The 27,871-nt window shown below is 43.3% G+C and overlaps 1 protein-coding gene across 2 annotated transcripts in view; it reads right to left on the minus strand.

The window, feature by feature from the left end:
• Nucleotides 1–27,871, minus strand: part of MTHFD1 (methylenetetrahydrofolate dehydrogenase, cyclohydrolase and formyltetrahydrofolate synthetase 1) — a 144,366-nt gene that overhangs the window by 47,908 nt on the left and 68,587 nt on the right. For both annotated transcript variants that reach the window (XM_029598114.1, XM_029598115.1), the window contains exons 14-18: nucleotides 27,183–27,290; nucleotides 25,973–26,047; nucleotides 15,001–15,103; nucleotides 9,067–9,143; nucleotides 5,859–5,999 (exon numbers count right to left, since the gene is read on the minus strand). In XM_029598114.1, the coding sequence (XP_029453974.1) occupies nucleotides 5,859–5,999; nucleotides 9,067–9,143; nucleotides 15,001–15,103; nucleotides 25,973–26,047; nucleotides 27,183–27,290 (504 nt within the window). The remainder of the gene's footprint in view (nucleotides 1–5,858; nucleotides 6,000–9,066; nucleotides 9,144–15,000; nucleotides 15,104–25,972; nucleotides 26,048–27,182; nucleotides 27,291–27,871) is intronic.

Below are 27,871 nucleotides of genomic sequence, written 5' to 3' on the forward strand. Positions count from 1 at the left end.
TGATCAGGTGGCTCCATTTTGTCAGGACAGGCAGAGTCTGTCTGTTTTGTTACATCCATGGGCTTGTAAACCTTGTTCGTCTAAGAAAGATCGGGAATGCAAATCCAGAGTAAAAAGGGAAGCCAGCTGGCAAGAATTAAATGTAATGAATGAAAATAAAATTTAAGACAAAAGCAAGCCCCAAACAATTCACTTAGCAGCACCCACCTTGACCAGGCTCTACTTTAAGGTTTTAAGTTGTTTAGGTTCCTCTTTTTAAATCTTGGTTTTAATATTGCTTGTAATATTCCTTTTAATTTTTAACCTGGTTTTTGTAACCTTTTATATCGTAAACCACTTTGACGACAAAGGCAACAAATCTATATGTTAGGAAAGTAAACAAGAGTAAGAGGAAAAAAAAAACTGTTCTGGTTCTCAACGAAGCTGGCTGAAAAAAATTAAGACAAAAGGAATAGTGTTCAAGAAGTATAAAGGATCCCAAAAAAAAAAAAATCTTAAAACTGAAGGAAAGGATGAAAGAAACCAGGAGCGCAAAAGGTTAAGTGGAAGAAAGGATTGCCAAAGAGGTAAAGAGTTGACAAAACATTTTTCAGATACATCAGAAAAAGAAGGGAGGTCAGAAGTGGTATAGTGAAACTGAAAGGTGAGAGAGATGAAGAAGTGGTGGAAATATTAAACAAATACTTCAGTTCGGTGTTCACTCCTGTAGAAGGATCGTTGCTGGTAGACAAAGACTGTAGATGGGGATGGGACAGATGAAACTCCATTTACAAAAGAGAATGTACGGGAAGAGCTAGGAAAACTGAACGTGGACAAGGCCATGAGGCCTGATGAGGTTCATCCCAGGATAGTGAGGGAGCTCAGAGATGTGCTGGCAGATCCCCTAAATGACTTGTTCACTAGATCCCTGGAAACAGGAGTGGTGCCGCGTGATTAGAGAAGAGCGGTGGTGGTCCCGCTTCACAATAGTGGTAGCAAAGAGGAGGATAGGAACTACAGGCTGGTGGGAAAAGTAATGGAGACTCTGCTGAAGGAAAGGATAGTAAACTACAGTGAGGAGGATTGCTGGACCCAAAGCAGCATGGATTCACCAGGGGAAGGTCCTGTCAGACAAATCTGATTTTGTTTGATTGGGTAACTAAAGAACTGGATCAAAGAAGTGCGCCCAATGTAATCTACTTGGATTTCAGCAACACGGTCCCAAACAGGAGGCTTGTGAATAAGATGAGCAGGTTGGGCGTGAGCGCCAAGGTGGTGGCATGGATTACAAACTGAGTAATGGATAGAAGACAGCTTGTAAGTCAGCCGTAACATAAAGGAGACTTCGACCAACAGTTAGAGTTTGATAATCTGGGCACATTTCCTTTATCCAGCCCTGAACCCCTGTCCACAAATGTTGGAGCAAGGGACAGGTCCACCACATATGTAGATAGGTACCGACCTGCTGACATCCCTTCCAGCAATTGGCAGACCTAGATGGATATAGTTTATGCAAGTGTGATGGACTTCTATGCCACCTATACAGCAACTTGTAACAATTTTCCGTTAAGTGTGAAGCTATCAACCCTCTCCCCATGCATGAATAAATGGCTTTCCAATCATCCAAGTCTCCTGTCGTTCCCAGATCAGTTTCCCAGGATTGTACAAAATGGGGTTTATGGGTCATATCTGAATTGAAAACCCCATACAGCCTAGAGACCGCTCTTTGTACTTTGTTGGCTCCCCTACAAAGTCCCTCAAAATAGGTAGACCCAGCCCGCAGGTCAACCTGAATCTCTGAGGTAGCCAAAAAATGTCTAATTTGCAAGTAATGGAAGTATTCACTGTGGGGAAGATCATATCTACTGCATAAGTCCGGGAAAGATAACACCGTCTGTGATCCCCAAATATGGAGGATATTTAAGATGTTCCTATCTTTCCACAGGGTAAAGGCCCATGACCCTAATCCCATCTCTCCAAGAGGTCTGGATTACTATATTCTAGTGGCAGCTAGATGTGTGGTTGCTAGATATTGGGGGACCATACAAGTTCCTGCATTAAAAGAGGTGCAGGACAAAGTTTCCATGATATACACGCTTAGTAAAATTACTGCCTGTAAAAATAAATCCCTAATCTCCTTTCAAAAACGTTGGCAACCATATATATTGTGGCAAGATAAGACACATCCTTAAAGAACAGATGTTTGATACACAACCTTTTATATCTAGATTTGTGGTACCGTAGTCTTAAGGTCTATATTGGGAGGGGTGGGGGAGGGGGGTTGGGGATAAGAAGAAAATGGAGGGAAAATGGAAATCAGAATATACTGCATACGTAGTGTTCACGGCCTGATATGCTTGTAACCATTATGATATCATTTGTACGATGCTACACCTTCTGTGTACAGCTGAAGCAGCTGAAAGTTGTACTGTTGTTGTTTATGCAATTCACTCCTAATAAAAATTTTTCAATACAAAAAAAGAAGACAGCTTGTAATGGTAAAGGGAATCTACTCTGAAGAGAGAACAATGTTAAGTGGAATGCCATAAGGATCGATGTTGGGACCAGTTCTGTTCAGTATCTTTGTGAAGCGACATTGCGGAAGGTATAGAAGGTAAAGTTTATCTATTTGTGGATGATACTAAGATCTGCAGCAGAGTGGACATACTAGAAGGAGTAGATTGAATGAAACATGATTTAAGAAAGCTTGAACAGTGGTCAAAGATATTGCCGCTGCGATTCAATGCCAAGAAGTGCAGAGTCCTGCATCTGGGGTGCAGAAATCCAAAAGAGCTGTATGTGATGGGAGGTGAAGGTCTGTTGTGCACAGAGCAAGAGAAGGACCTTGGGGTGATGGTGTCTAGCGATCTGAAGATGGCGAAGCAATGTGACAAGGCGATAGCTAAAGCCAGAAGAATGCTGGGCTGTATAGAGAGAGGAATAACCAGTAAGAAAAAGGAGGTGATAATCCCCTTGGTAAGGCCTCACCTGGAGTATTGAGTTCAGTTCTGGAGACCTCATCTCAAAAGGGATAGAGACTGAATAGAGGTGGTCCAGAGAAGTGTGACCAAAATAGCGTGAGGTCAATATCGGAAGACTTATGAGGAGAGGTTGAAGGACCTAAATATGAATACCCTGGAAAACAGGAGATGCAGGGGAGATATGATACCTTTTCAGGTATCAGAAGATACCTGAAAAGGTTTTAATGATGCATGAACTTCGAACCTTTTCCGTCAAAAAAGAAAACAGTAGAACTAGGGATCATAAAATGAAAGTTCAGAGGGGATGATTCAGAACCAAAGCCAGGAAATATTTCTTCATGGAGAGGGTGGTGGATGCCTGGAATGCCCTTCCGGAGGAGGAGGTGAAGACAAAAACCATGAAAGATTTCAAAAGGGGCATGGAATAAACACTGTGGATCCCTAAAGGCTAGAGAGTGGAAATGAGGAAAGAGAAAGCATGGGGGTAACCTGCTCGATGTGACAGTTACTACCCTTTATCAGAAGCACGGGGATTACTACCCTCAACCAGTAAGCCTCGATACTTTTGATGCAACCACAACGTTACTCTCTGCTTTGACGGTGGGTGGAAAAAAAAAAAAAAAGGGGGGAGGGGGAATTGTATTCAGATGGCAACAAACATGGGCCCCGACTTTTACGATCTGGTAGTACTGATATGCAGACATGAGAAAAAGTACAGAACTGTTTCTACGTCAAGTCCAAAAACAAAGCAAGTCAGCATTGCCAGAATTTTCTGGAAGGCTCCTCAACCAGTAAAAATGTTGCTAATAGTAATATTTTTTAAGGGTTTATCAGTTGCTTGGTTTTTGATTGTAAATATTTCTATCCTTTTCAAAGATTGGGGGTAACTGCACAGACTATCCTTAAGAGAAACCTGGGGTGACCTAAATGGCAAGATAGATATTACCATGAGAAGCTTGCTGGACAGATTGGATGGACCATTTGGTCGTTTTCTGCCGTCATTACTATGTTTGATCGATTAGGAATCAAATTTCATTAACGGTAAGCGCTATAACAGCAGAGTGTAGGTCCCTGGTGGGCACACTTGATGCCAAACAGGACTCGAGAGAACACTGAGCTGACCACAGGTCCTCCCTCGGGTTGGGGACCTGTGCTAAGGCCAGCACTCTGGCCCCATAAAAAGTTAACCTTACTCAAACTTCAAAAACAGAAATAAACCAAAAGGGCCAAGGGGAACTCTAACAAAGCTGAAACAGGCACCATTGTCTAACTTGGGAGATGATCTTAAACCCAAAAGAAGATCTCACCTTGTGTGTGTACTTGGTTTTTTTAAGTGATATTTTTAGTGTTTGCAGTTTCTGAAAGCATTTGAGATTGTCACCAATCTCAGTACACAGAGCTGCAGCAGTGTCTGAGCTCCAGAAGGGCCACAGATCGTGCACAGTATGGCTCAGAGAAAGCCAATTTTAAAAGAGGGGGAATCTGACCATAGTAAACCTGCTGCACATGCTGGGGTAGATTTTATAAATGTACGTGCGGGCGTACTTTTGTTCGTGCACCAGGCGCGAACAAAAGTACGCTGAATTTTTATAAGATACGTGCGTAGCCGCGCGTATCTTATAAAATCCGGGGTCGGCGCGTGCAAGGGGGTGCACATTTGTGCAACCTGCGCGCGCTGAGCCCAGCGCGCGCTGCCTGTTCCCTCCGAGGCCGCTCTCAAAATCGGAGCGGCCTCGGAGGGAACTTTCCTTCTGCCTCCCCTCACCTTCCCCTACCTAACCCACCCCACCCCGGCCCTATCTAAACCCCCCCCTACCTTTGTTGGCAGATTTACGCCTGCAGAAAGCAGGTGTAATCAGCGCGCGCCAGCGGGCTGCTGGCGCGCCATCACCTGATCCAGGGGCTGGTCCGGAGGCCTCGACCACGCCCCCGGGCCGGCACCGCGGCCCCCCCCTCCATGCAAGCCCCAGGACTTATGCGCATCCCGGGGCTTGCTCGGTGCGCGCAGGGGGGGGGGGTTTGAGGTAGGTTTTTGGGGGGTACGCGCGTACCCCTTTGAAAATCTACCCCATTGTCTTCTTTTTAGATTGTAGTTTTGCTCCTTTGGGCTTCTAGCTCAGTCAGAACCGGTCTTTACTGGACCTATGAGCCTCCATTTGCAGCTACTTAGAGCTTTTCTCCCCCCCCCCCTTTTTTTTTTTTTTTTTATAACTCCCCACTTCATCTAACCCACTTGCTGCATTGAGGATCCTAGGCAGACCTAGACCATGGCTCCCTCCAGAATTTGGTTAAATGGACCTTTATAGCAACTAGGTGCCACCAGTGACTCCTCCTCCATCCCAGGGCCGTGAATGCTGCCTCCGCAGCAACTCCAGATGTAGCTGGCTTGAGGAGAGAAAACCGGGCCCAGCAACTGAACCTGGATCTTCCTCAAAGCAGCGCACATCTGTCACCAATTCGCCGGGCTGGCCAAATAACATTTTATCCCAAAGAAAAACTATGTGCCAATATAAGAAATTAAATTGACAACAAAGTGAAAAAGGGATAAGCCAGAGAAATAGCCAAATTTTGAAGAATCTGGTTAGTAGGGCAACTCATCTGACTCCCAACTTGGGTTATATTCAACTCATGCTTTAAAAAAAAAATAATCCAAATTGCTTTCATTCTCTGCCATTTCTAAAGAAAACATAACTCTGATGCAAGAAGGGAAGCATTAGTCCATCCCTTACACTGGAAATGCCATCAGGTGCTTAGATCACAGCCCACCCGACAAACTTTACAAGCAAAAATCCTCCTTGCACATTCAATATTCGTTTTTATAGTTACTGCAAATGGGCAAAATTAGCGCATTCAGCAAAATATCCCTCGTGTTGCAAGGACTTGTGGCTCTCCTCTTACCAAATCTTCCGTAGTGACCGGTTCTCCCTTTTTACTGGCAGCCACAACCATTCTGCCCAGTCGATGCCTCATGTCCTCCAGGCTGCTGGTAAGAGCTAGAACAGCCATGATTTCACTGGCCACAGAGATGTCAAACTGAGTCTGGGGGAGGAAAATCGAATTAAAAAAAGCAAACATCTCAAGTCTTCGCTCATTCAGTAGGGCTCCCTCTTGTACACGGAGGACACAAGTTACAGATCTTTTGAGTGGGCGCAGCAGGCAACGCAAGTGATCACAGCTGCAACCGGGGGGGGAGGCAGGTAGAGGAGGAATGAAATGCTAGAGTGAGCCAGCAGTGGGGGAATAGCCAGGAAGAGTGCAGCCCACCTACCACCCATCCAGGTTCTGGGCAGTGGGGGGTGGAGGTGGGAGAGGGGGGAAAGAACTGGGAATCAGCGTTTAAGGGGTGGAGGGAGATAGGAGCAGGCATTAGGTTGGGGGGGGGGGGGGGAAAGGGCACCAATATGCTTGATTGGCCCAGTTGCTAAAATTCCTATGGCTCTGCAGGTTACCGCACTGCTGCCTCTTGCCACAAGATAAAGATATTGGCAAAGGCTGTTAAAAAAATGGTGTTTGGGACACAAAGGACTCAAGTAACATGAAGGGTGTAGGAGTATATAAATCACTTAATTGCACCAGCTATAAGGACATGGCATATCTGGCAGGGGAAGAGGGAGGAGTCCAGGCTGGCTGATAGGAGGAGGAGCAGTGAGGCCAACAGCAGCAACACCAAGGCTGGAGAGTGGGTTTGACGCCAGCATGAAGGACACAGAAAGTAGCAGGGATCAGTGTTTCTCCTGCTGGAGGAACAGGGCCCCTACTTAATATATTTGTGCCCTACATCAATACCGGTTTAACTGCCACTTCTGAAAAACAGAGATAAAAAGTCTCTCTTCATGCATCCTTTGGTACATTGCCACAGATGCTTCAAACTTGTGTGTATGTTGATGCAATGGAAGCTTAGCTTCCTGAAGACCAGGCAAAGGAATATCTACATCTGGGCACCACTGGTGGAGCAAACATTCATGCCCACTTTCCCAGATGCCCAACCACAGATAGTGTTACAGACTAAACGTTCTCTCTCGAATTCTGATAAACGTAAATGTTATTGTAACAGAAAGGGAGCCCATACCATTATCACAAATCACTGGAGCAGAAATAATGTACATTCACAAGGCGATTCTTTAATACACCCCACGTTTTTATACTCAATATTAGTATTGCCAATTTCTCAATATTCAGGAAAGCCAAAAAATTAGTCCTTGAATGTCTGCATGTGCTTCTCAGGTCACCTTTCCATTATCGCCCTTCTAGAAGGCATGGGTTTTTCTAAAAACTTTTCTAAATTTAGTTTTTCAAATGATATTACCATAAGTTATAGCATCTTATTAATAACAATGTTTTTTTATTATTTTCTAATGCATAGTATAGAACTTTTATGAGATCTTAGCAATTCCAATGGGCATTATTCGGTCTATTTTTAATTCTTAAACTTTTAATTTTTTTAATTTTATTTTTAACTTTATTTATAATAATTATTTTTTTTCTTATTCTACAACAGTGAACATGTTTTTTGGGACAAAGTAATAATGGCTTGTTCCCAATTTATCTGTAAACCAACATGAAGTGCATACAATATGTTCGGTATATAAAAATGTTTAAATAAATAAATAAATAACCTGCATAGAGTGCCAGTTACCACCCAAAAAGACCCATAGGAGGAGAAGGGGCAGTGGGCATCGGGTTCAAAGCGGGAATGTGTCTGCGCACTGATCCAGAGTGGACGGGTCCCCACCGGGCGGGCCATTTTGGTTTTTATCTGCCCTCATTTACTGTGTCCCTCTCACTTATTTGCTTCCTGCAGGAAATACGTTGCCCCACACTTCACAGATCATGCTGTGTCTCTGAATACACCTAAATGTTATGTCTTCATCAAAATGACAATAAAATGTTAATTAAAAAAAGCTTTAATATGACAGGAAAATAAAAACAGATTACATAAAAAGAATGGAGGGAAAAGGTTAAGAGAAAATGGTATTTACTGTTCCCTAGTCATCTAGAAACATGGTGGGGACGATACAGTTATTCCGCCTTGAACTGAACGAATAGCAAGGATGCTGCACACACACACACGCACACACATACATACGGTCATTTTCAAAGGCATTCCCAAGGAGGATATGTGGTAAAACTCGAGGGTATAAGTTTGCTCATGGTGAGCAGAGGCGTGTGTGGGCTGAGGAATGTTTTCTAATTAAAATCACACTTTCCCATTTTCAAAAGCATGAGTGAAAGCTTTCCCAAAACATTTCTATGCACATAACCGTGAGTGTATTTGTTGTGTATGGGGCAGATTTGGGAGGAGAATTACCAAAGCAAAGCTTATGGGCAGAAGTTCATTCTGAAAATCGGCAGAACTTGAATGCGTTTTCGCCAACTAGTTTCGGTGGGTGGTTACAAAATTGCCCCTCCCCTCCATTTAATCATAGAACAATGTTAAACTAAAAAAACCCCAAAAAACAAAAAAAACAGCAGCCTTTTACTGCTATAATGTTTACTTGCATTCAAATATCCTTTTACCATCTTGCAAAGCAGCGACTAAACCTGCACCATCTGGAACCTGAAAACTACATTTTAGGAACAGCTTTGTCTAAGTGGGGAAAATTCTCCTTTGAAATTAAGGTTGAGGTTGTCGACAGACACTGTTGATATCTTCATACCTGCTCGCTTTCATTTAATGAGTGAGAAAATCAGTGTTTTCTAATGTGCACGCGTGAAGCTTCTTTAAGAGGTGAAAATTACATTTGTATCCTGAGAACTTCTTCTGTTTGGTTTGGAATTTTATTATCTCAATAGCAGGCCCTACTTCATGGAACAGTTTGCCAATGGCATTACGGCTCGAAAGTGACTGTAAGAGATTTAAGATAGGTCTAAAGACATGGCTCTTTGAGCAAGCCTATGTATCCAACACATAATTGTAGGTTTTAATTATTTTTATTGGTTTCTTAGAGTATTTATTATGATTGTATTTTTAGTTTATGATGTTTGAAATTGCTGTGTTTTAGATACGATATTGTGAACCGTTGTGATGTAACTACGAACGACGGTATACAAAATCTTTTAAATAAAATAAATAAAAGGAAAGCAAGAAAAGGTGGAAAGTAGTTACCGATCGTGAGAAGCCCTTCTCCGTTGGAGACTGTCCAATTGTGATTTTCCGCAGGAACCGGTCATTGGTGTCCAACACTGGAGAGAAATCCCGAAAACAAATGGTCAGAGCAGGAAGGCGCAGAACACCCTGTGCGAGCCTGTAAGGGCCCACAGTCTGGTTCTTATGCCCCAGAGAATCTGTAAACTAGTGAGGAGTGAAAGGGATCAAACATTTTCATCCTAAGCTCAGAAGAGGAGGAGGTCAGAATGTGTCTCGCTAGAACTCTTCCCTGGTGCTGGAGGGGATTGCAGAATTAGAGGTTCCACATGTATGCAGCACTTTGAGAGGGAAGTGATGTGCTGCAGAGTGCGCCATATCACCACCACCACCGAGATGGAGTTAAATACATGGGAATGACAAAAGTTATTCACACTGGTGCTGAAGATGTGTGCCAATTTTCTTTTATTTGTTCATTTTTATTCATTTAGCACTATAAGAACATTAGAATTACCCTGCTAGTCAGACCAAGGCCTATTGAGCCCAGCATCCTGTCTCCCACAGTGGCCAATCCAGGTCACAACTACTTGGTAGATCCCATAAACTAGACAGACTATGGCCTGAAAAAGGGCGGGGGGGGGGGGGGGTTAGTTGGATTTGAACCAGGGACCTCTTGATTTGCAATCAAATGCTTTTCCATTGAACTATATCTCCAAAGATTATTATTGGTGCACCAATCTCTTTGCTGTTAGAGGGGGGATGTCTGCTACTGGTGCTGTCAGCTGCTATACTACACAGGAAGTCTTCCCCATCCACCATCCCAATCCTCCTCTACTTGGTTTAATTCAACAGAACTGCCGGTCGGCTCTAGTCACTTTCTCCATTAGCTCACTGGCTTTCAAGTTCTTGGGGCTATTAAAATTACACTTTCTTGTTACAATATAGCATGGAAGAAAAAGGCCAATCGTCGGTTCAGTGTGCTGCGGCAGTCAAAAAAGCAAACAGAATGTTGGGAATTATTAGAAAAGGAATGATGAATAAAACGGAAAATGACACAAGAAGAGACATTCCTACAGAATACAAGGCGGCTGTGCCTGAAACTCATTTCCTGTCTATTGCTGGGGCAAACCAGTCAAGACCACAGATTCTGAAGAGATGAGACCTGGTTTTCCTAAACATAATGAGGTGCACAACAGAAGCCCTAAACTACTGTTGCCAATCACATAGGAATATCATTCTTCAGAGAAACAGCACAGAGTATGCACAGAATGCAAAGCTTCAGGACTTATCAAAAGTTTCTGCTTCACTTTTAAATTCAGAATTGATTGTTCATCAGGGCAAGGAAATAACCCGATCTTTTGAGATCATGTAAGATTATGGATCATGAAGCACTGGGATGTTCGCCTGCACAGGACAGTGGAAGATTCAAGGTTAAGAGCCATAAAATTATTACAGAACTTCTCACAAAGTCTCCCTCCTTCCAGGCGCATTTAACATTGTTTTCTACACACCGTGCCAAGGACAGAAGTTAATAAGATGATTGCTCACTGCTGCTAGGCCTGATGTGGAGCTAGTCACATCATGGAGGCCTGGAACGTAATTCTCTACGTTGAGCAGTAATGTTTAAGCATGCCATCTGTTCAAAACTATTTGTAGGCAAAAAATACCTAAACACTGCTGTTTAAGGCATTAAAAACAGCAATGATTGCTAATAGTTGGCAGTGTGAATATACCACATTCAGCAACAAGAGTTGTTCTTAATTAATGTGTTAACCTTTAACATTAAAAAAAAAAAATTATTCTTGTGCAGCCAGCCAGCACTGCCCAACCATGCGAGGTAGGAGACTTGTATATGCTTAAGATTTAGCTAAAGAAATATTAAGCATGGCTGAAACTGAAGGAGGGCAATACCCACATTAAAACTTCAAAGAATGAGCCAAGACGTAGCAGGATAGGAACACATCTAACACTGTACACATTCTGTCACTTCCTGGGGCAGGAACCACGCAGGTTGTACCCAATAATCCGAGCCTGTGCGAGGCTCAAGCACCTCATGGTGCCAACGAAGAGGATCCACTCTCCTGCAGGACTTACACACTAGTTTTTTTTGTTCCTGAGCCCAAAATCCAGGAAGGATAGGTTAGGAATTGGGAGTCTGGCTCTCTCTCTGTCTAGAGAAAGCAACAGAACTATAGGGCTTACAAGGTAAGGAAGAGACACTATGTGTTAATCTGGAAAGCAGGAATGGAATATCCCATTTATATTGATGTGTATTCAGCCCTCCTTTGCAGGCATTAGAAATGGGTGGAGATTTAATTGAAGACATTCATAAAATCATCTCGAAAGGAGAGGTGCTACTGCTAGGCAATTTCAATCTGCCAGACATTGATTGGGACAACTCAGCTGCAGGGTCATCTAGAAGCAGGGAGGGTCCTGGATCGTGTGCATGAAGAACTGTCCCAGAATTGGTAACAAAAGCAACGTGCGAGCTGGAGATTCTAGCCCTGGTGCTTACAGACGGGGGAGATATCATGGTGGGGGGGAACCGCCTGGGATCCAAGGAGCACAGGATAGTGCAGTTCAGTATTAGAGCACAGGCAGTGGGGTGGTTTATTCAAAGCCAAGGGTCCTGGACTTCAGGGAGAAAAACCTCAAGGCGTCGTCAGTTCGATGGGATAAGTTAAGGAAAGTATTAAGCAGTAGGAAAAACTAAAAGGAGATATTGTAAGAGCAACAAACCTTTTTGTTAGGAAAGTAAATAAAAGGTAAGAGGAAAAAGAAAAAAAAAGAGGCCACCATGGCTATCTAAAGATAAGCCAGCGTTTATAAACAAGGAGATCATAGAAAGAGGAAAGCAGGTGACAACATTTGGAAATTCTAAGAGAAGCTGGGCAAGCAGTCGGGAGAGTAAAGGCACAAATGGAAGAAAAAACAGCAAATTCTGTACAATGGTGGGGGGGGGGGGGAGACAGGAGAAAGTGCAAAGGTGGAACTGTAAGATTCTGAGGTAAAGAGGGGGAATATGCAGAGGCTGAGGAGGAGACAGCGGAATTGCTTAAATAAATATTTGTTTGGTGGTCACTGAGAAAAGGCCGGGAGTAGGACCGGAGAACAGGAACGGAAGAGAGATAAATCTCACATTTTCAGAAGACTGCATTTACGAGGAGAACCTAAAACTAAAGCAATCGTGCCGGGCGGGATATATCCAAGGGCATTCCAGGAACTCAGGGGAGCTCTGGCAGCCCCCGCTGTCTGATCTTTTTATTGCTTCTTTGGAGTCAGGAGTGGTGCAAAGGACTGGAGATGGGCAGATGGGGTTCTTTTTCACAAAAATGGAAGCACGGAGGCTGCTAGGAGCTACAGGCCAGTTACCTCTGAGGCGAGCTCATTAATGGAATTACTGCTAAATCAGCGGAGAGTGCAGTTTACAGAGTTTGGATTACAGGATCCAAGGCAGTATGGTTTTGCCAAAAGAAAGCCTTATCAAATAAATCTGACTAATTTCCTTGACTGGGTGACCTGAGAGTTAGATCAGGGAGACCACTAGATGCAGTGTACTTGGGATTTCAGAAGGGCCGCCGACATGATCACATGCAGGCAACTTATAAATAAAATGAGCACCCTAGGTAAGGCACCTAAAATGACTGACTGGGTTAGAAACAGCTAAATGGAATCAACAAAAGTTAGCGGGAAACGGAAGTTCACTCAAAGAACAAGGGAGTTATTGATGGTGCGCTGCAAGATTGGTATTCAGTCTACTGCTGTTCAACATTTTCATAAGCGGAAGGGCTAAATTGGGAAAGGTTTGCCTTTTTGTGGACATCACCAAAACCTGCAACAATTAGACGCTCTGGAAGATGAGCTGCCAACATGTCTAGTGTTCAGGAGATCCACAATGAATATTTATAAGGTATATTTGCATGCATTGCTTCCATCGTATCCAACTCTCTCGTATGCATATTCATTGAGGATATCCTGAAAATCAGACCCGTTTGTGGCACTTGAGGACTGGAGCTGCTTTCCCTGGTCTACGTTCTGGCAGCTAAAATTTAATGCTAAAAATACTGCAGGGTCAGGCTTTTGCAACACAAATGCCTAACAGGCAGCGATTTTAAAAGTGTTGCTCGTGCAAAAATTGCCCAATGCACACACACACATATATGTGGGCCGCTCACGAACACCACAAATTTTAAGAAGCCGGGAAATACGTGCGTTAAGAATAAGGAGGTAGAAAAGTAGGCCAGGATGTATGTGTGTAACCCCTGGTCCTGACGAGTGCAAGTCAAAGGAGAGAGAGACCCTTTTAAAGGGCCAATCTGATGCTATATATCCCACTGTAGGGGGGGCACTTTCAACTCAGGGTGGGTTGGAGGGGGCGGAGTTACATTGGTCTGCCTAGGGCGCAAAGGTCTGTAGACCCTTGTAACACCACCACCCCCCCCAAAACCCACCCTGAGTTGAAAGTGCCCCCCCCCCCCTACAGAGGGATATATAGCGTCAGATTGGCCCTTTCTCTCTCTCAGCCAGTCACTTGTGAGTACGTGAGTAAGGCTCCAACACACATGCATGGTAGGGATATTTTAAATGGTACGCACAATATAAAATGGAGCATATTTTTGCTCGCATGCCCAATATACATGTTTATGGGCACACGCGCGCACCTTTTAGAATTTACTTGTAAAGGAGCAGAACATTATAAGAGGTGAATTCGTCCTCTGAACAAAACAAGAGCGAATCTGGGGGCAACTGTACCTGATGATCTTAAGTTGCCCAAACAAGTAGATAAGGCGACGGCAAAAGCCAGAAGAATGTTTGGGTGCATAGGAATAGGAACAGCCAGCGGGAAAAAAGGAGGCGATATTGCCTTGTGGAAGTCTCTGGTGAGACCTCATTTGGCGTACTGTGTAAAATTCAGGATGGAGTCGGCCCAGAGGGCAGCTGGTCAACAGCCATCAAAAAGCACATGAGGACAGACCTAAAATCTCAACATGTATAACCTGGAGGAAAGAAGAGATAAAACAGACATTTACATACCTCCAAGGAATAAACGCACAGGAGGCAGGCCTCTTTGAAAGGAAAGGAGGCTCGTATGCAGGAGGCGGGGTAATCTAAAGAAATCTCTTTTATAGAAATGGTGGTGACTGCATGGAGCAGCCTCCCTGTGGAGGTGTGGAGACCAGGACGGTATCAGAATCCAAGAAAACTTGGGACAAGCACAGAGGATCTCTGAGGGACAGGAAGGGATTATAAAGCTGTCAGGAGATGTGGGGATGTAGACTGGATGGATTGTGCGGACGTCACCTGCTGTCACGATCTGTGCATTTCTAAAATCTTTTCCTGCTTCAGTGTAACTGCACATGACACTCTTAAGATGTACGTTGCCTCTTTGAATGCTCTCACTGTGCAAAATTGGATGATAATTAAGGCTGACTACATGGTTACTGTGTCATAAAGGAAGAGCTGAGCCACTCCTGGTTCTACTCCATGTGCAGCCACTGACTTGTAGTTACAGGTGCGTCAAGCCCATGCAAGCAGGACCAAGCCAATCTACTCCTTCAGCCACACAATTCTAAAGACACTGCTTTGCAACCAAATCTGCAGGCAAGGAAGAATCCAAAGCACTGCGGAAGACATATTTATCTGCCAAAAAAAAAAAAGGCACCACAGTCCAGCCCAAGACATACTGGGATGTTTAAAGACAATTCATCTTCAAGGTCTAAGCAAACTACTGAAAAATGACCAGGTGCTATGGTCTACTCTCTCACCCCCCCCCCCCCCTTGCAGATTCACTGTTTCTCGAGAACCGTCAAACTATGTTTTCTTCCATCATCTCACATCAGGTCTCAGGGAACACAGAAAGGAGGGAATACAAGGGCGGCGTGCAGTTTGAAAGCCACCCCCCACCTCCCAGTATAATTCATGACTTATTTAGTGCTTAGGTTATTTCTCATGTACCTCTTTGCCACGTTATCGTTTCCGGATCAATATCCAGTCTCACAAACTTGTTTCTCTCTTCATCAGTTAAGGCCTCAGTGTCCGTTTTCTCAATCCCTAGTCTCTGTTAACAGAATCGTTTTGCAACAAGAAAGAAAGGACTTGAATACACTTGAATTAGGTTTACAAGCCTCAGGCAGCAGTTCACAGAAAAGCCAAATCCATGAGGGGACAGGAAGGGAAGGACAGAGAAGAGAAAGTGTGCACAGCCTATAGCAAGTTTTCCATGAATGAGGCGGCACTTTAAGCTGCAGCCCTGATCAGATGGGCCTAGCTGAAGGCAAAAAGAAGGAAAAAAGCATTAGAAATAGTCAAGTCACATTATCTTGTGTAAAGCAGCGAGGCCTCAGAGGGACAAAAAAAGTTGTTTGAATGTTTTTACTCCTCACAGAAAGTTTTTATAATTTTTTCTCCCCTCTGAACTTAGATTTTTTTTTAGCAGCGTTTTTTTTTTTTATCCTGTTGATTAGATCCACCAGGGTCCAGGACTTCTTTCGCCTCCTGCCCCTCGCAGCTGCGACCTCCATGCACCCCTCTGATCACACTTGCTGTTTCTATACCAAGAGCCTGCCTTCTAGCGTGCAGGAGAGGCACGGCTACAAAATGGAACAATAATAATAGGTGACGTGTGGTGGCAGCCCCATTTAATCCAGATCTTCAAAATAATTTTTGTTTCATCAATACTGAGAATACGGGAATGAACAAATTGGCAAATTAACTCGGCCAAGCGAACAGAAGATCGCTGCATGCTTCCTGTATGTTTGATGATAACTGACAGAGGAGACACTGTTGCTTTTTAACACACAAAACAGCAAGACAAGTGAATAAGGTGTTAAGGGACAAGCCTCACTTGTTACAATTCTTTTTTTATATAATTCTTTCCAACACACAGAATGTTGGAAAGAATTCTACTAAAGGGATCGATGTCCACTTGTAGGGCAGAGTAATGCTCCAAAAGCAAGAGGAAAATGTGATTTACCGCAGAGTCCCTTTGAAAATTATTCTTCCTACGAGAAACTATTAGAATGCTGAGCAGTGGATCTTCCAACTGCCTCCCTCCCTCCACCCTACCCTTCCAGTACTTGGCAGGGAGAAATGTGGAAAAGAGGATTTACATTCAGACAACATCCAACAAGGCACTGATCTGTGCAATCTGGGTAAACAAGCATCGGGGTAACTTGCTTGATGCGGCGGTTACTACCCTTAACATTAAGCCTTGTGCTCATCTTTGATGCAACTCCACCATTACTCTCTGAATCAACGGCAGGGGATGGCAGGAAATTCAAATCAAACAGTTACCAACAAGGGCCCTGAACTTGGTGGTTGGTGAAACAGATAAGTATGGGAATATGTGTGGGAGCTTGCTGGGCAGACTGGATGGGCCGATTGGTCTTTTTCTGCTGTCATTTCTATGTTTCTATGTTACTTCACCACAGAGCACCACAGGCAGAGACAGCGACAAGAGCTGAAGCAACTGATGACACCAAAAGGCACTTTCAAAGCCACTTCCCCCCCCCCCCCCCCACCACACACTCTGACGCTTACTATCCTAGCACCACCAAAACCCATACCCTCTTATATACATTCCCACCCGACACACAATTCCCACACAACCAAAGCCAGACACCCCCACATATTCACATCCACCCCAACTATCTATATAACCCCAATCATGTGCCGCACACTCCTGTATCCACATTACCCCACACGCCATCACCCACACCTCCCGACTCTCCATATATCCATACACATCACCCTTAACCCCCACTACAAGGCATACTTAATCTCTCATGCAAATTAATCTTATGTGCACTCACCCAACCTAACTCCCCATACACCTCTACTCTCCTGCCACACTCCCCAGTGCAAAGACCTCCATTCGTTTATCCCACTACTCCTCAACATTCCCATACACCTAACCACACAGAAATTCATAACCATATGTACCCAAACACAAACCCACTTACACATCCCCCCAACACATCCAATAACCACCTGCATGTGCCCCCAAATACACCTCCCCTCCCCCACTCCTTTCTACAAACATGTTGGAAAGCATTCTTGAAGCTATGCCTCTGCATGCTTTTCCTACCTGTTATTTAATGCAGGGATTATTTGAGATGCTGGCCTGAACTGCAACCCCTTCTACCACCCCCCCCAAGTCTTGCCCATCCTCCTGGATAATTCCCCTCTCCCTACCAAATCAAAAATAAATGTACATTTTAAGGATTTTTGTGTTTCCCTCTGCTATCCAATTACAAATTCATTGGAAGCAAACTTGCAGCCTTGTGATTCCCTGTGGACCGCATACCACATTAGCTTCTGCATTAAAATACTATGGGCACCAACACAAATGAAAAAGCTCTTATGTTCCTATGCATTAAGGCAACACTTGCTCAGCATGCTAGTTATAGACTTAAACAACCGATTGGGGAGCAGGCTTTTGATGTCCCCAAAAAGAACAGCTGAATGTATTGAACAGCCAGGTAGATTTTATTAGACTGGGTGTTTCAAAAAGATGGACCCGATTTTGAAATGTACCGCTTTGAAATTGGGTCCATCATTTTGAAACACCCTGTATATATATAACAAAGAAAGAATGAAAGACTAATTGGGATTTTCTTTAATGTCCAGCCATGTTAACTCACTCACCGGCATATGCTGTGGGTCATACCAGTCATGGGAGTGAAAGACCAATGGCTCCTCTGGTATTTGCTTTGTGCTGTCTCTAAGATTTCAGATGACATCACTGTTTCCCGTCGATAGCAGGGCTGAATTAGCCATGCTGTCATGGGATCTGTCAATCAGGCCCGGGAGGCGGAGCTTGTCAAAGCAGAGAACAGAGCTTTGCTCTCTGCGGCTGCGCGTGTGTTCCCGCGCAGGAAAGTAACGGAATCTCCTCAGTCTGTTTTTTCCGCGAGCGGGATCGCACGCGGAGCTGATCTCTCCTCAGTTTTAAAAACAGAATTAAATATCAAAACGGGGTTCAAACCCTGTCACTTTTAAAATTAAGATCGGATACGACCGCGATTACAAATGTCTCTGACCGAGTCACAATCGAGACAATTTGTAAGTTCCTCTAATCACAGAGAGCATTAAAACAAAGGGCTGACAGGCTTCAGGACATCGCCGGGCCCGCTAACTTCATCGGCTCCACCAGAGAAGGAAACTTTGCCGTCGGATCCTAAGTCCTCCATTCTAGGAGGTAAGGGAAAGGCAAAAGACAAAGGCCAGTGGGTTCTTGAAAATCCCCAGTGCCTAAAGAGCCGCAAAATACCTCATCGGAGGTCAAATCCTCGGCGCCGATGATTTATGCGCCTACGGTACCGTCTGCGCAGACTGACATACCGGCGCCGAAAACGGAGTCTGTGCGCAGCCTACAGCTTCCGGCGCGCATAGCGCAGAGGAAATGTATGGCGCCGGAAGAGCCTGCGCGCACGGCGCCGGAAGAACCTGCGCGCACGGCGCCGGAACAACCTGCGCGCACGGCGCCGGAACAACCTGCGCGCACGGCGCCGAATACAGAGGCTTATGCGCACGGCGCCGACTACAAAGGCTTATGCGCACGGCGCCGACTACAAAGGGCTTATGCGCATGGCGCCAATTACAAAGGCTTATGCGCACGGCGCCGAACATCGGCGCCGATAACCCATGTACGCGCCACATCAGGAAGATATGCGCATACAACTACAACTGCGCAGAAATCTACTTCCGCGCACAGATATATAAGTGCGCATAAGTTCACAGTCGCGCATACGCGCATATCCGCGCATAAGCATATATACGCGCATAAAGCTAACTTAGCGCATAAACCACAATCGGCGCGTGGAAACCATAATTATTTCACTAGGAAATTAAACACGAGCTTGAAGCAGAAACGATACCCTTCACACAGCTCTTTTCCAGAGACTGGAGTCACAGATACTGGTAAATCATCTGACTATCATAAGTATTCCAGTCACTCCCACCGTACTAAATTACCAAAGAGGAGTACAACATGGGAGATAAGTCCTTCGACTTTTATATCATCTCGTACAGCTAATACCTGCTCAAAAAGGAAATAGTGAAATTCTTCCTCGAACACTTCTTCAATTCAGAAGGGTTCTAAGGAATACTTCAGACAATAGACTACAAGGAAACAGTGAAGTTCTTACAACTTCACCTGAAGCAGGTATCACACAACAACGAGACAGTCGCATGGTATGCCTTCTCGTACAAGAGACGCATTTTTCCAACTGTCTCAATCTTTAACAGGCTTTACGAGATGCTTTCATCATCATTTCAATGACCAATATTGCTACTAACCAGCAGTTGGTACCGACATCTCCCAGGTTAAACCAACCAGCCTCACCAACTCATATTCAGGAGACATCTTTAGATTCTCCTTCAATACAAACATTCCCATCATCATCGGTGGGATGTCTCTTAGACCTGCACGTCCACATACAGGAGCCGTATTCCCCTCCTGAAGACCTTACGTACCCAAAATTCCTAGGAAAAACGGGTACCATTCTACATCTAGAGGTCCAAAAAGAAACAGATCTTAGGGCAGAAACCCCTGGTCTTCTAAAGATTTTGATACTCAGGTGGAACTAATTTTCTTCCACCACAAGATATCCTGCATTCAGTCTCACAAAATCCTGGGAGGCTCCTTATACAATAACAGCCATTTCCAGGGAAACAGACATAAAATTTCGTAAAAAAAAAAAAAATCACTATACACTCTACCACAATTGCCTCACGCTTCAAGTGTAATAGAGTCGACTATGCAAAGGTTCAAGAAAACAAAGTTGCATACCACTTTCCCAACGGGGAAAGACAACAAATATTAGATGAGTTTGGCAGGAAAATATACCATAACTCGATGTTAACTGCACGAATTATGCAACATCAGTTCTACAGGGTGCAATACCTCTATGAGTGCATGCAAGATATGAAAGGTATACATTCCTCTGTTGCGGAACATATACCTCAACCTCTTCATGACATGGAAGAGTATTCTCAACACCTCTTGAGGTCAATCTATGAAGCACATGAAACATCATCCAGAGCATCTGCAACAACTATTGCAGCCCGCAGACTACCATGGTTACGTTCAAGTTCGAGAAGAATTGCACGAGAAACTAACAAACCTCCCATGTACAGGAGATAACCTGTTCGGAGAGAAATTCCAGGACGCAGTAACTAGATTAAAAGACGAAGCTCTAGCAGTACAATTGCTAACATCGAATCCTATTACTCGACTACACGTCGTTATGTGGGATCTAATAGTAGGCAACCATATGCCAGAAGACCCTACATATCTTATCAATCTTCGTACGCAGTCATACCCTGCCGACCAGCGTCCTGCTCCACAAAACAATACTTCACATCAACAAAGAGGTAAACCACGTAACCAGAGACAGCGGGCACAACAGCCGACTGCTGTAACAAAAGCAACGTCATCTTTTAGTTACTCAGACACCACCACAACATCAAGCTCCTCCAGGCAGAATTCATGCTTGCCTGAAAGCCTGGGAAAGAATAACATCGGATCAATGGGTTCTGGAGATAGTACGTCAAGACTACCAACTCCAATTTATAATGAAACCCACATTGCCTCATCTTTCCACACTCAGGATTTTCAATTCCCATCCACAACCGGGGGACGAAATTGCTTACTTCGCAAACAACAAGCAATTCGACAAATCCAACCACACTCCAAATTAGCAGCATTTTATTCCCCGTACTTCCTCATACCCAAGAAGTCGGGGGGCCTTCGACCCATAATAGACCTAAGGGAGTTGAACAATTTCTCACCAAAGAGAAATTCAAAATGGTATCGTTGAAGTCAATTCTCCCTCTCATTCAAACCAACGATTGGATGTGCTCAATCGACCTGACAGATGCTCACACACTCATTCCAATCCATCCATCCTCGTGGCGTTACCTGTGCTTTCGCTACAGACATCAACACTACCAGTACAAAGTTCTTCCCTTTGGGCTATCTGCTGCACCCAGGGTATTCACCAAATGCATGATAGTGGTGGTGGCTCATCTCAGGAAACAAGATATAACCATCTTTCCATATCTGGACGATTGGCTCATAATCGCCTCAACTCCAATGTCTTACTGGATCACCTCCATCGGGTGATACACTGTTAGCAAGAACTAAGATTGGTGATCATTTTTCAGAAATCACACCTACAACCAACACAACAGTTGCAGTTCATAGGTGCATGCCTAGATACTATGTGCAACAGAGCATCCCTCCCAGTTGACAGAATATCACATTTCCGTCAACTTCTACACACCTTGAACCATACTCAGAAGCCATCAGCAAGACAAGTCTTGGTAATTCAGGGCCACATGACAGCGGTAAATTTCATGGTTCCCAACACCAGGTTACACATGAGGTGCCTACAATGGGGTCTAAAGCGCCAATGGAAACAGCATTCACAACCATTGACGCAGAAGGTACTGCTGACCGCAGAAATGAAAAAAGATATAGCATGGTGGCTCCTATATTCCACTCTGTCCAAAGGAGCGTTGTTCAGCCCCCCTCCTCACAATTCAGTCCTACCACAGATGCGTCTCGCAAGGGATGGGGTACACACCTTGAGGTTTACGAAACCCAAAGGTTATGAACACTTTCAGAACAGAATCTACAAATAAATTTATTGGAACTCAGAGCGATTCGCAATGCATTGCGAGTCTCCCAAGACCACCTAAAGGGACGCAGGGTCATGATCTACACAGACAACTAAGTAGCGATGTTTACATCAATAAACAAGGAAGGTCCGGTTCATGGTCCCTCTGCAAGGAGACCCTGACAATCTTCGAACACGCTCACAAGAATTGCATACACCTCCAAGCAACTTACCTACAGGGAGTTGCAAACACAAGAGCAGACAGACTAAGTCGCATCTTTCATCCCCACAAATGGACACTCAATACAGAAATAGTCCAGGACATATTTCTACAGTGGGGAACACCTTTGATAGATTTCTTTGCAACAGATATCAATACACAAGTTTCCAACTTCTGCTTGATACAACCGAGCCAACTCAGCATCGCCCAAGATGCCTTCCTCATTCCAGGAATGACAGGCCTTCTGTATGCCTTTCCTCCCATACCTCTCATAACAAGAACAATTCAGAAATGTATAGCGGACAAATTCAACTGATACTCATAGCCCGGCCTGGCCGAGGCAGCCATGGTACAGTTCCTGCTTCGACTATCCATCAAGGATCCAATTCTATTGCCGAATTGTCAAGATCTTCTCAGCCAAGATCAAGGAACAGTACTACACCCGCTACATTTATATCTACACTTGACAGCGTGGAGATTGAAAGACTCCTTCTGACAAACAAGGAGTTTCCTCTTCAGCACAATTCTTTTTGTTACAATCAATGACACTCTCAACAAGGGAAAATTATAGCTATAAATGCAAACGCTACTTTGCCTGGTGCAATTCCAACGATGTACCACCATTGGACTGCTTCCCAGAAGTGCTCATTGATTATCTTCATACACTATATGTCGCTGGTCTACCAACTTCATCCATCAGAATTCACCTCAGCGCCATAGGCGCTTCTCATAGACCAATCAATAACATTCCTATATCCAATCACCCATTACTGACTCGTTTCATGAAGGGTTTAACACACATTCGTCCTCTGGTATCCAAACCTCCAGTTCCATGGAACCTCAACATAGTTCTGGAACAGCTCATGCTTTATCCCTTTGAGCCCATGAACTCGGCACACGTTAAATACATCACCTGGAAGGTGGTATTCCTGGTTGCAGTAACATCAGCACGAAGAGTTAATGAGTTACAAGCTTTGGTCCATTATCCTCCATACTTGTAATTTCATCACCAGAAGGTAGTTCTAACGAAAGTAGTTACCCATTCCATCTCAATCAGACAATGGAATTACCAACCCTTTTTTCCTAAACCCCATGCAGACGGGGGGGAAAAACTACTGCACACACTGGAGTGCAAAGAACGTTAACACACTATAAAGAGAGAACGAACTCGGACTCCCGTGTCTCTCAACTCTTTGTCTCCTGTGACCCAAAGACACCTGGACTACCAGTGGCTAAACGCACCATCTCCCGTTGGATAGCGCAGTGCATCAAATTCTACTATGAAAAACAGAGTTTGCATTTACAGTCTACTCCTAAAGCTCACCAAGTTAGAGCAGTAGCAACCTCCTTAGCACACCTAAAGAATGTGCAAACCATAGACATTTGCAAGGCAGCTATATGGTCATCACTGCATACCTTCACATCTCATTACTGCCTTGACCAGCAACCAGCCATGGATGCAAAGATAGGGCAAACAATACTGCAATCTCTATCCTCCTGTCCACGGTGACTGCCACACTGTCAAAGATCACGTCCACCCATATATGTCATATATGACGTGATCAGGAGCTTTGGACTCCCATGACAGCATGGCTAATTCAGCCCTGCTATCGACGGGAAAAAGCAAGTTTGCTTACCGTAAACGATGTTTCCGTAGATAGCAGGATGAATTAGCCATGCTGACCCACCCTCCTCCCTGGCTGTCACCAAGTCTTCGACTACACTACAGCTTTATTACAGACTGAGGAGATTCCGTTACTTTCCTGCGCGGGAACACACGCGCAGCCGCAGAGAGCAAAGCTCTGTTCTCTGCTTTGACAAGCTCCGCCTCCCGGGCCTGATTGACAGATCCCATGACAGCATGGCTAATTCATCCTGCTATCTACGGAAACATCGTTTACGGTAAGCAAACTTGCTTATACCATAGCTTCCCCACCCCTTATCTAAGAGAACTTCTCTGTTAAGGACTGGAAAACAAGAATCTGAAGAGAACATTAGTCTATGATGCATACTCTTACCAGATTTAAGGAGACAAGTTACCTGAGTGAGAATAAAGATATTAAAAAGTTAAAATTGGGAGGGATGGGTGTATACTGGGAGTGAGAGTCAACAGAACTCAGATTAATGGTAAAGAAAAACCCATTTCTGTCACTTCTGGATGAGTGTGGGATGTACAAAAAGCATCTCCTAGCTTTGGGTAAATTGCTCCTTGTAGCACACTTCTTCTGAACTTTACTGGAAAAGACCTCAAAGGTGATAAGCTCTGGACTTCAAAGCAGTTTGAATCAATGTCCCTATCCAGCTATTTAATCAGGCCAGGAAGCATAAGCAGAACATTTGTAAAAGGTTTCTGGAACGCTATCTTTTATGTTTTGGATGATTTCATGCCTTCTTAGTCTCACTGTGAGGGTCTCGTGATGAGTTGAAGCCGCACTCTTGGAATCTTTTGGTTGCTATGCAACCAGGCAACCGCACCGCACACCTTGCAATGGTAGGAGCAACCGCACTTTAATAAGGCACTTGTTAGAATTTTCCGTTAAATGATCAGAAGTCGTTTAATCAATCACTGGCAGAATTGACAGGGGAGAAGCAACTCATAACTGCTCAGGAAAAAATGACCACTGTTTCTCTCTGGAGGCCTGACGCACTTGTGACTAGCAACAGGATTTTCAGCAATTTTTTGTATTCAACCAGGCCATTAGGCATAGGACAAACATGACGTAAGGATTAATTTCAGGAATTTTTTCTGATGTTCCCATCATAGCAGAATTATCCCCACCTCCTGCCTTCACTGAGGGCTCACCTTTGTCAGGGGCATCTCTTTACACAGGAGACACTGCACTCAAGGAAATGTTTTGTTTTCTTATGGCTGAAAAAGCATTCATGTTTCACAGAAATACTTTTTAGTGATTGGTTCTCATCATCTTGAAAGTGATCCAAGTCACCTCCGTGTTCCTAAGCCTCAGCTCCTGGGTCACCATTAATGTCCCCAAATGGTCTCAGGAAGTAGAGAAGAAAAGCTGAAACTGATTTTCTCTTGTTTTAGAGCTGAAAACTTAAACACAAACTAATGCTGGTGGAGCCATTGGTCTTTCACCCAATGAATGGTACACAAATGACAGAATCTGGGTTTCCTGTCACGTCAGCATACACCATTTCCTCCCAATTTTAATCTCACTAAAAGGTAACGCATTTCTTTAAATCTGGTGAGAATATGCATCACAATCTGTTTTCTAAATGTCTCTTCCCTTCAGTTTTTGTCTTCCAGTTCTTAACACTATGGAAATTCTTATAACCAAGGTACTGCCAATACCCCCTGCAGCCTTAAAGAGTGCACAACTAAAGCCGGGAGAAGCCACTGGTCTCTCACCATGTGAAAGAGCACAACCTATGGTGAACACTTGGGATGAGTGAGAGACAAAATAAGAATTTCAGGAAGTGCTATTTCAATAGAATGCAACAGATTGTATTTTATTATGACTAATAATTTAAAATAAGAATTTTTTTTTTGTACTCTTACAATGCTATTTATGACTGCCAGTCAAAATATTTAAAATTTTTCACCATGGTGAACATGTAAATAGTTTGGGCAGCTGCGGGGGGTTCTAACATGTTCAGAACATGGGCAATTTGAAATGTCACCTTCTCTCAGGACCTAATTAGGAATTCAGACATTAACAAGTAGTTGTCCCACCCAAAAGTTTGTGATAAAAATGCACCACATTTTTATTAGTGTGTGTGTCTGGGGGGGGGGGGGGGGGGGGGTACTAGGACATTGCCATATTGTTGATATATGTTCTAATCATTCTGTGCAAGCAAGCATGCTTAAGATGTTACCTGCAGAGAAGATTAGGCAAACAGGGAGTCACCGTGCTGGTGACGTGCATCTTTCCCAGTCTCTTTCTGTACGGACAGAATTCAAAGCAGACTGCCTCTCACAACAGCAGAAAATATCAAGCCAGCAACTCTGTTGGTTTGCAAGCACTTGTAGCTCATACCAGGAAACCAGAACGGGTATTTAGCCCTTGTCTCCTCAAACCTGGTTAGATGGTAACAATTAGCCAAAATAAGTCAAGATACTCACCTTCAATCTTCTGAGCTGAATATCAGAGAATTTCCTAACTCCATTCATTGAGGGTACCAAGCGGTTAAACAGAGCCTTGAAAAATAAAGTGAAAATGTGCAAGAGGCAACAGTGCTATGCATAAATACATACATCTAAATATATATATATTTTTTTTTTTTTTTTAAGCGATGCATACAAAGAATTCACTCATTTCATTTCTCTTTTTTTTGTTGTGTTATGAGTGTAAAATGTGTTTAAGTGCATATGTATTATTTGAATACATGTATAAAATCTCTTATGCATGTAAATACAAATTTTGTGCATATAAAAATGTACGTGTAAAGTAAAACAAATGCATATTCCTAAGATCTCTCTCTCTCTTTATATATATATAGAAGAAATTATATACAAGAAATTAATATTCAAAAGGCTTTGCTTTAGGAAGGAACACTCCTGCCGTTGTTTCAAGTAGTAATATGCATTTTAAGGATTCAGTGGTTGGGATTATGGCAGCATGCCAAACTGGGCGATTTGCTCTGAAATACCCAGGATACCCATCTTCAAGGGTAACTTTTGAGTTTTAATGGCCACATTATAACACACTTATAAAAAATCTACACTAACAACAGCTGTTTTTGATAGTAAGTGCACAATCCAGTCATAGGTTGTGTGAATATACTATTCATTAAGACCTTGATATTCCGATAAAGCCGGATGACAGGTGAAACGAAGGCCTTTGTTGAGCCATTTAAATGGATTATAAGAATAAGCTTTATGAACAGTGGGTCAGTATTTCATTAATGGATTACACAAATGAGTTGTCAAAATAGGATAACAAAGCTGTGTTTGGAGCTCCAAACTCCAGTATGTGTTCGTATTGGTATGTTCGAGTATGGAACATGGATTATGAGAAATAATGTCTTTTGGCATGAAAAGATTAAATAACATAGTAACACTTGGTTGGATGGTATCCCTTGAAAACAATTGTTTTAATTAACAAAAACTGTTTCATGAGGTATATTTTTGTAATAAAGTTTTCTAATACTTTTCAAAAAAAATGTTTTGTATAATAATCTTGATGTTTGAGTGTACCCTTTGATTTTGTATTTAACATTAAGTGGGGACCCAGATTGGTGTTATTTGTGCAGTATTGATCTCTCTCTATATATCTATTTTTTAATAAATAAACTGCTCACGCTGTATAACCACAACACAAGGCATTAATTACCGTGTCAGACTGCGTTAATTCATGAAACATACGAGCATCTATAGCGGCTGCTACCAGGTTATTGGCTGCAGTAATGGCATGAATATCACCTGTGAGATGGAGATTAAACTGGGGAAGGAAAAAAAAAAAAAGAGAACATTGTCCAATCTTAAAAACAAAACAAAACAAAAAGCAGAAGACTGACAGTTATCAGGATGAAAACCAATGAAATTTGGAAGGCATAGGGAAACTGGAGTGCAGAACATGAGATGACCAGAAACACGCCTACTTTGTGTCATAAAATAAGATTACACCTTTCCAATTTGTTTAACATAGATCTTCCTTTAAAAAATTGTGTATAAGCAAATCTTAAAAAAAAAAAAAAAAAAAATTAAGTAACACTGCCTGCATAATGCTAAAACTACACAATTTTAGCTCGAGTTTTAGTTTTCATGCATGGACTAAGCATAAGAAAACCAAAACTGTTTTCTTAACAGCCTGCATGGTGTTGCTCAATTTTTGACCAAAGAGCAGGTATGAAGTGGGAAGAACAAATAGAGGAAAAATATCTAGTGAGGAAACACAAGATTTCAATCTTTCCCATTTAAGAGAAGATATAGATGTCCAATTAGATACAAGTTAGGCAACAGGGACAGAAGAGATCAGAGCAGTAAGAGGAATAAGAGTTGAATGCTGTCAACAGCTCCAGC

Source organism: Rhinatrema bivittatum, chromosome 4 (genome assembly GCF_901001135.1).
Source record: "Rhinatrema bivittatum chromosome 4, aRhiBiv1.1, whole genome shotgun sequence".
NCBI classification, from domain to species: Eukaryota; Metazoa; Chordata; class Amphibia; order Gymnophiona; family Rhinatrematidae; genus Rhinatrema; species Rhinatrema bivittatum.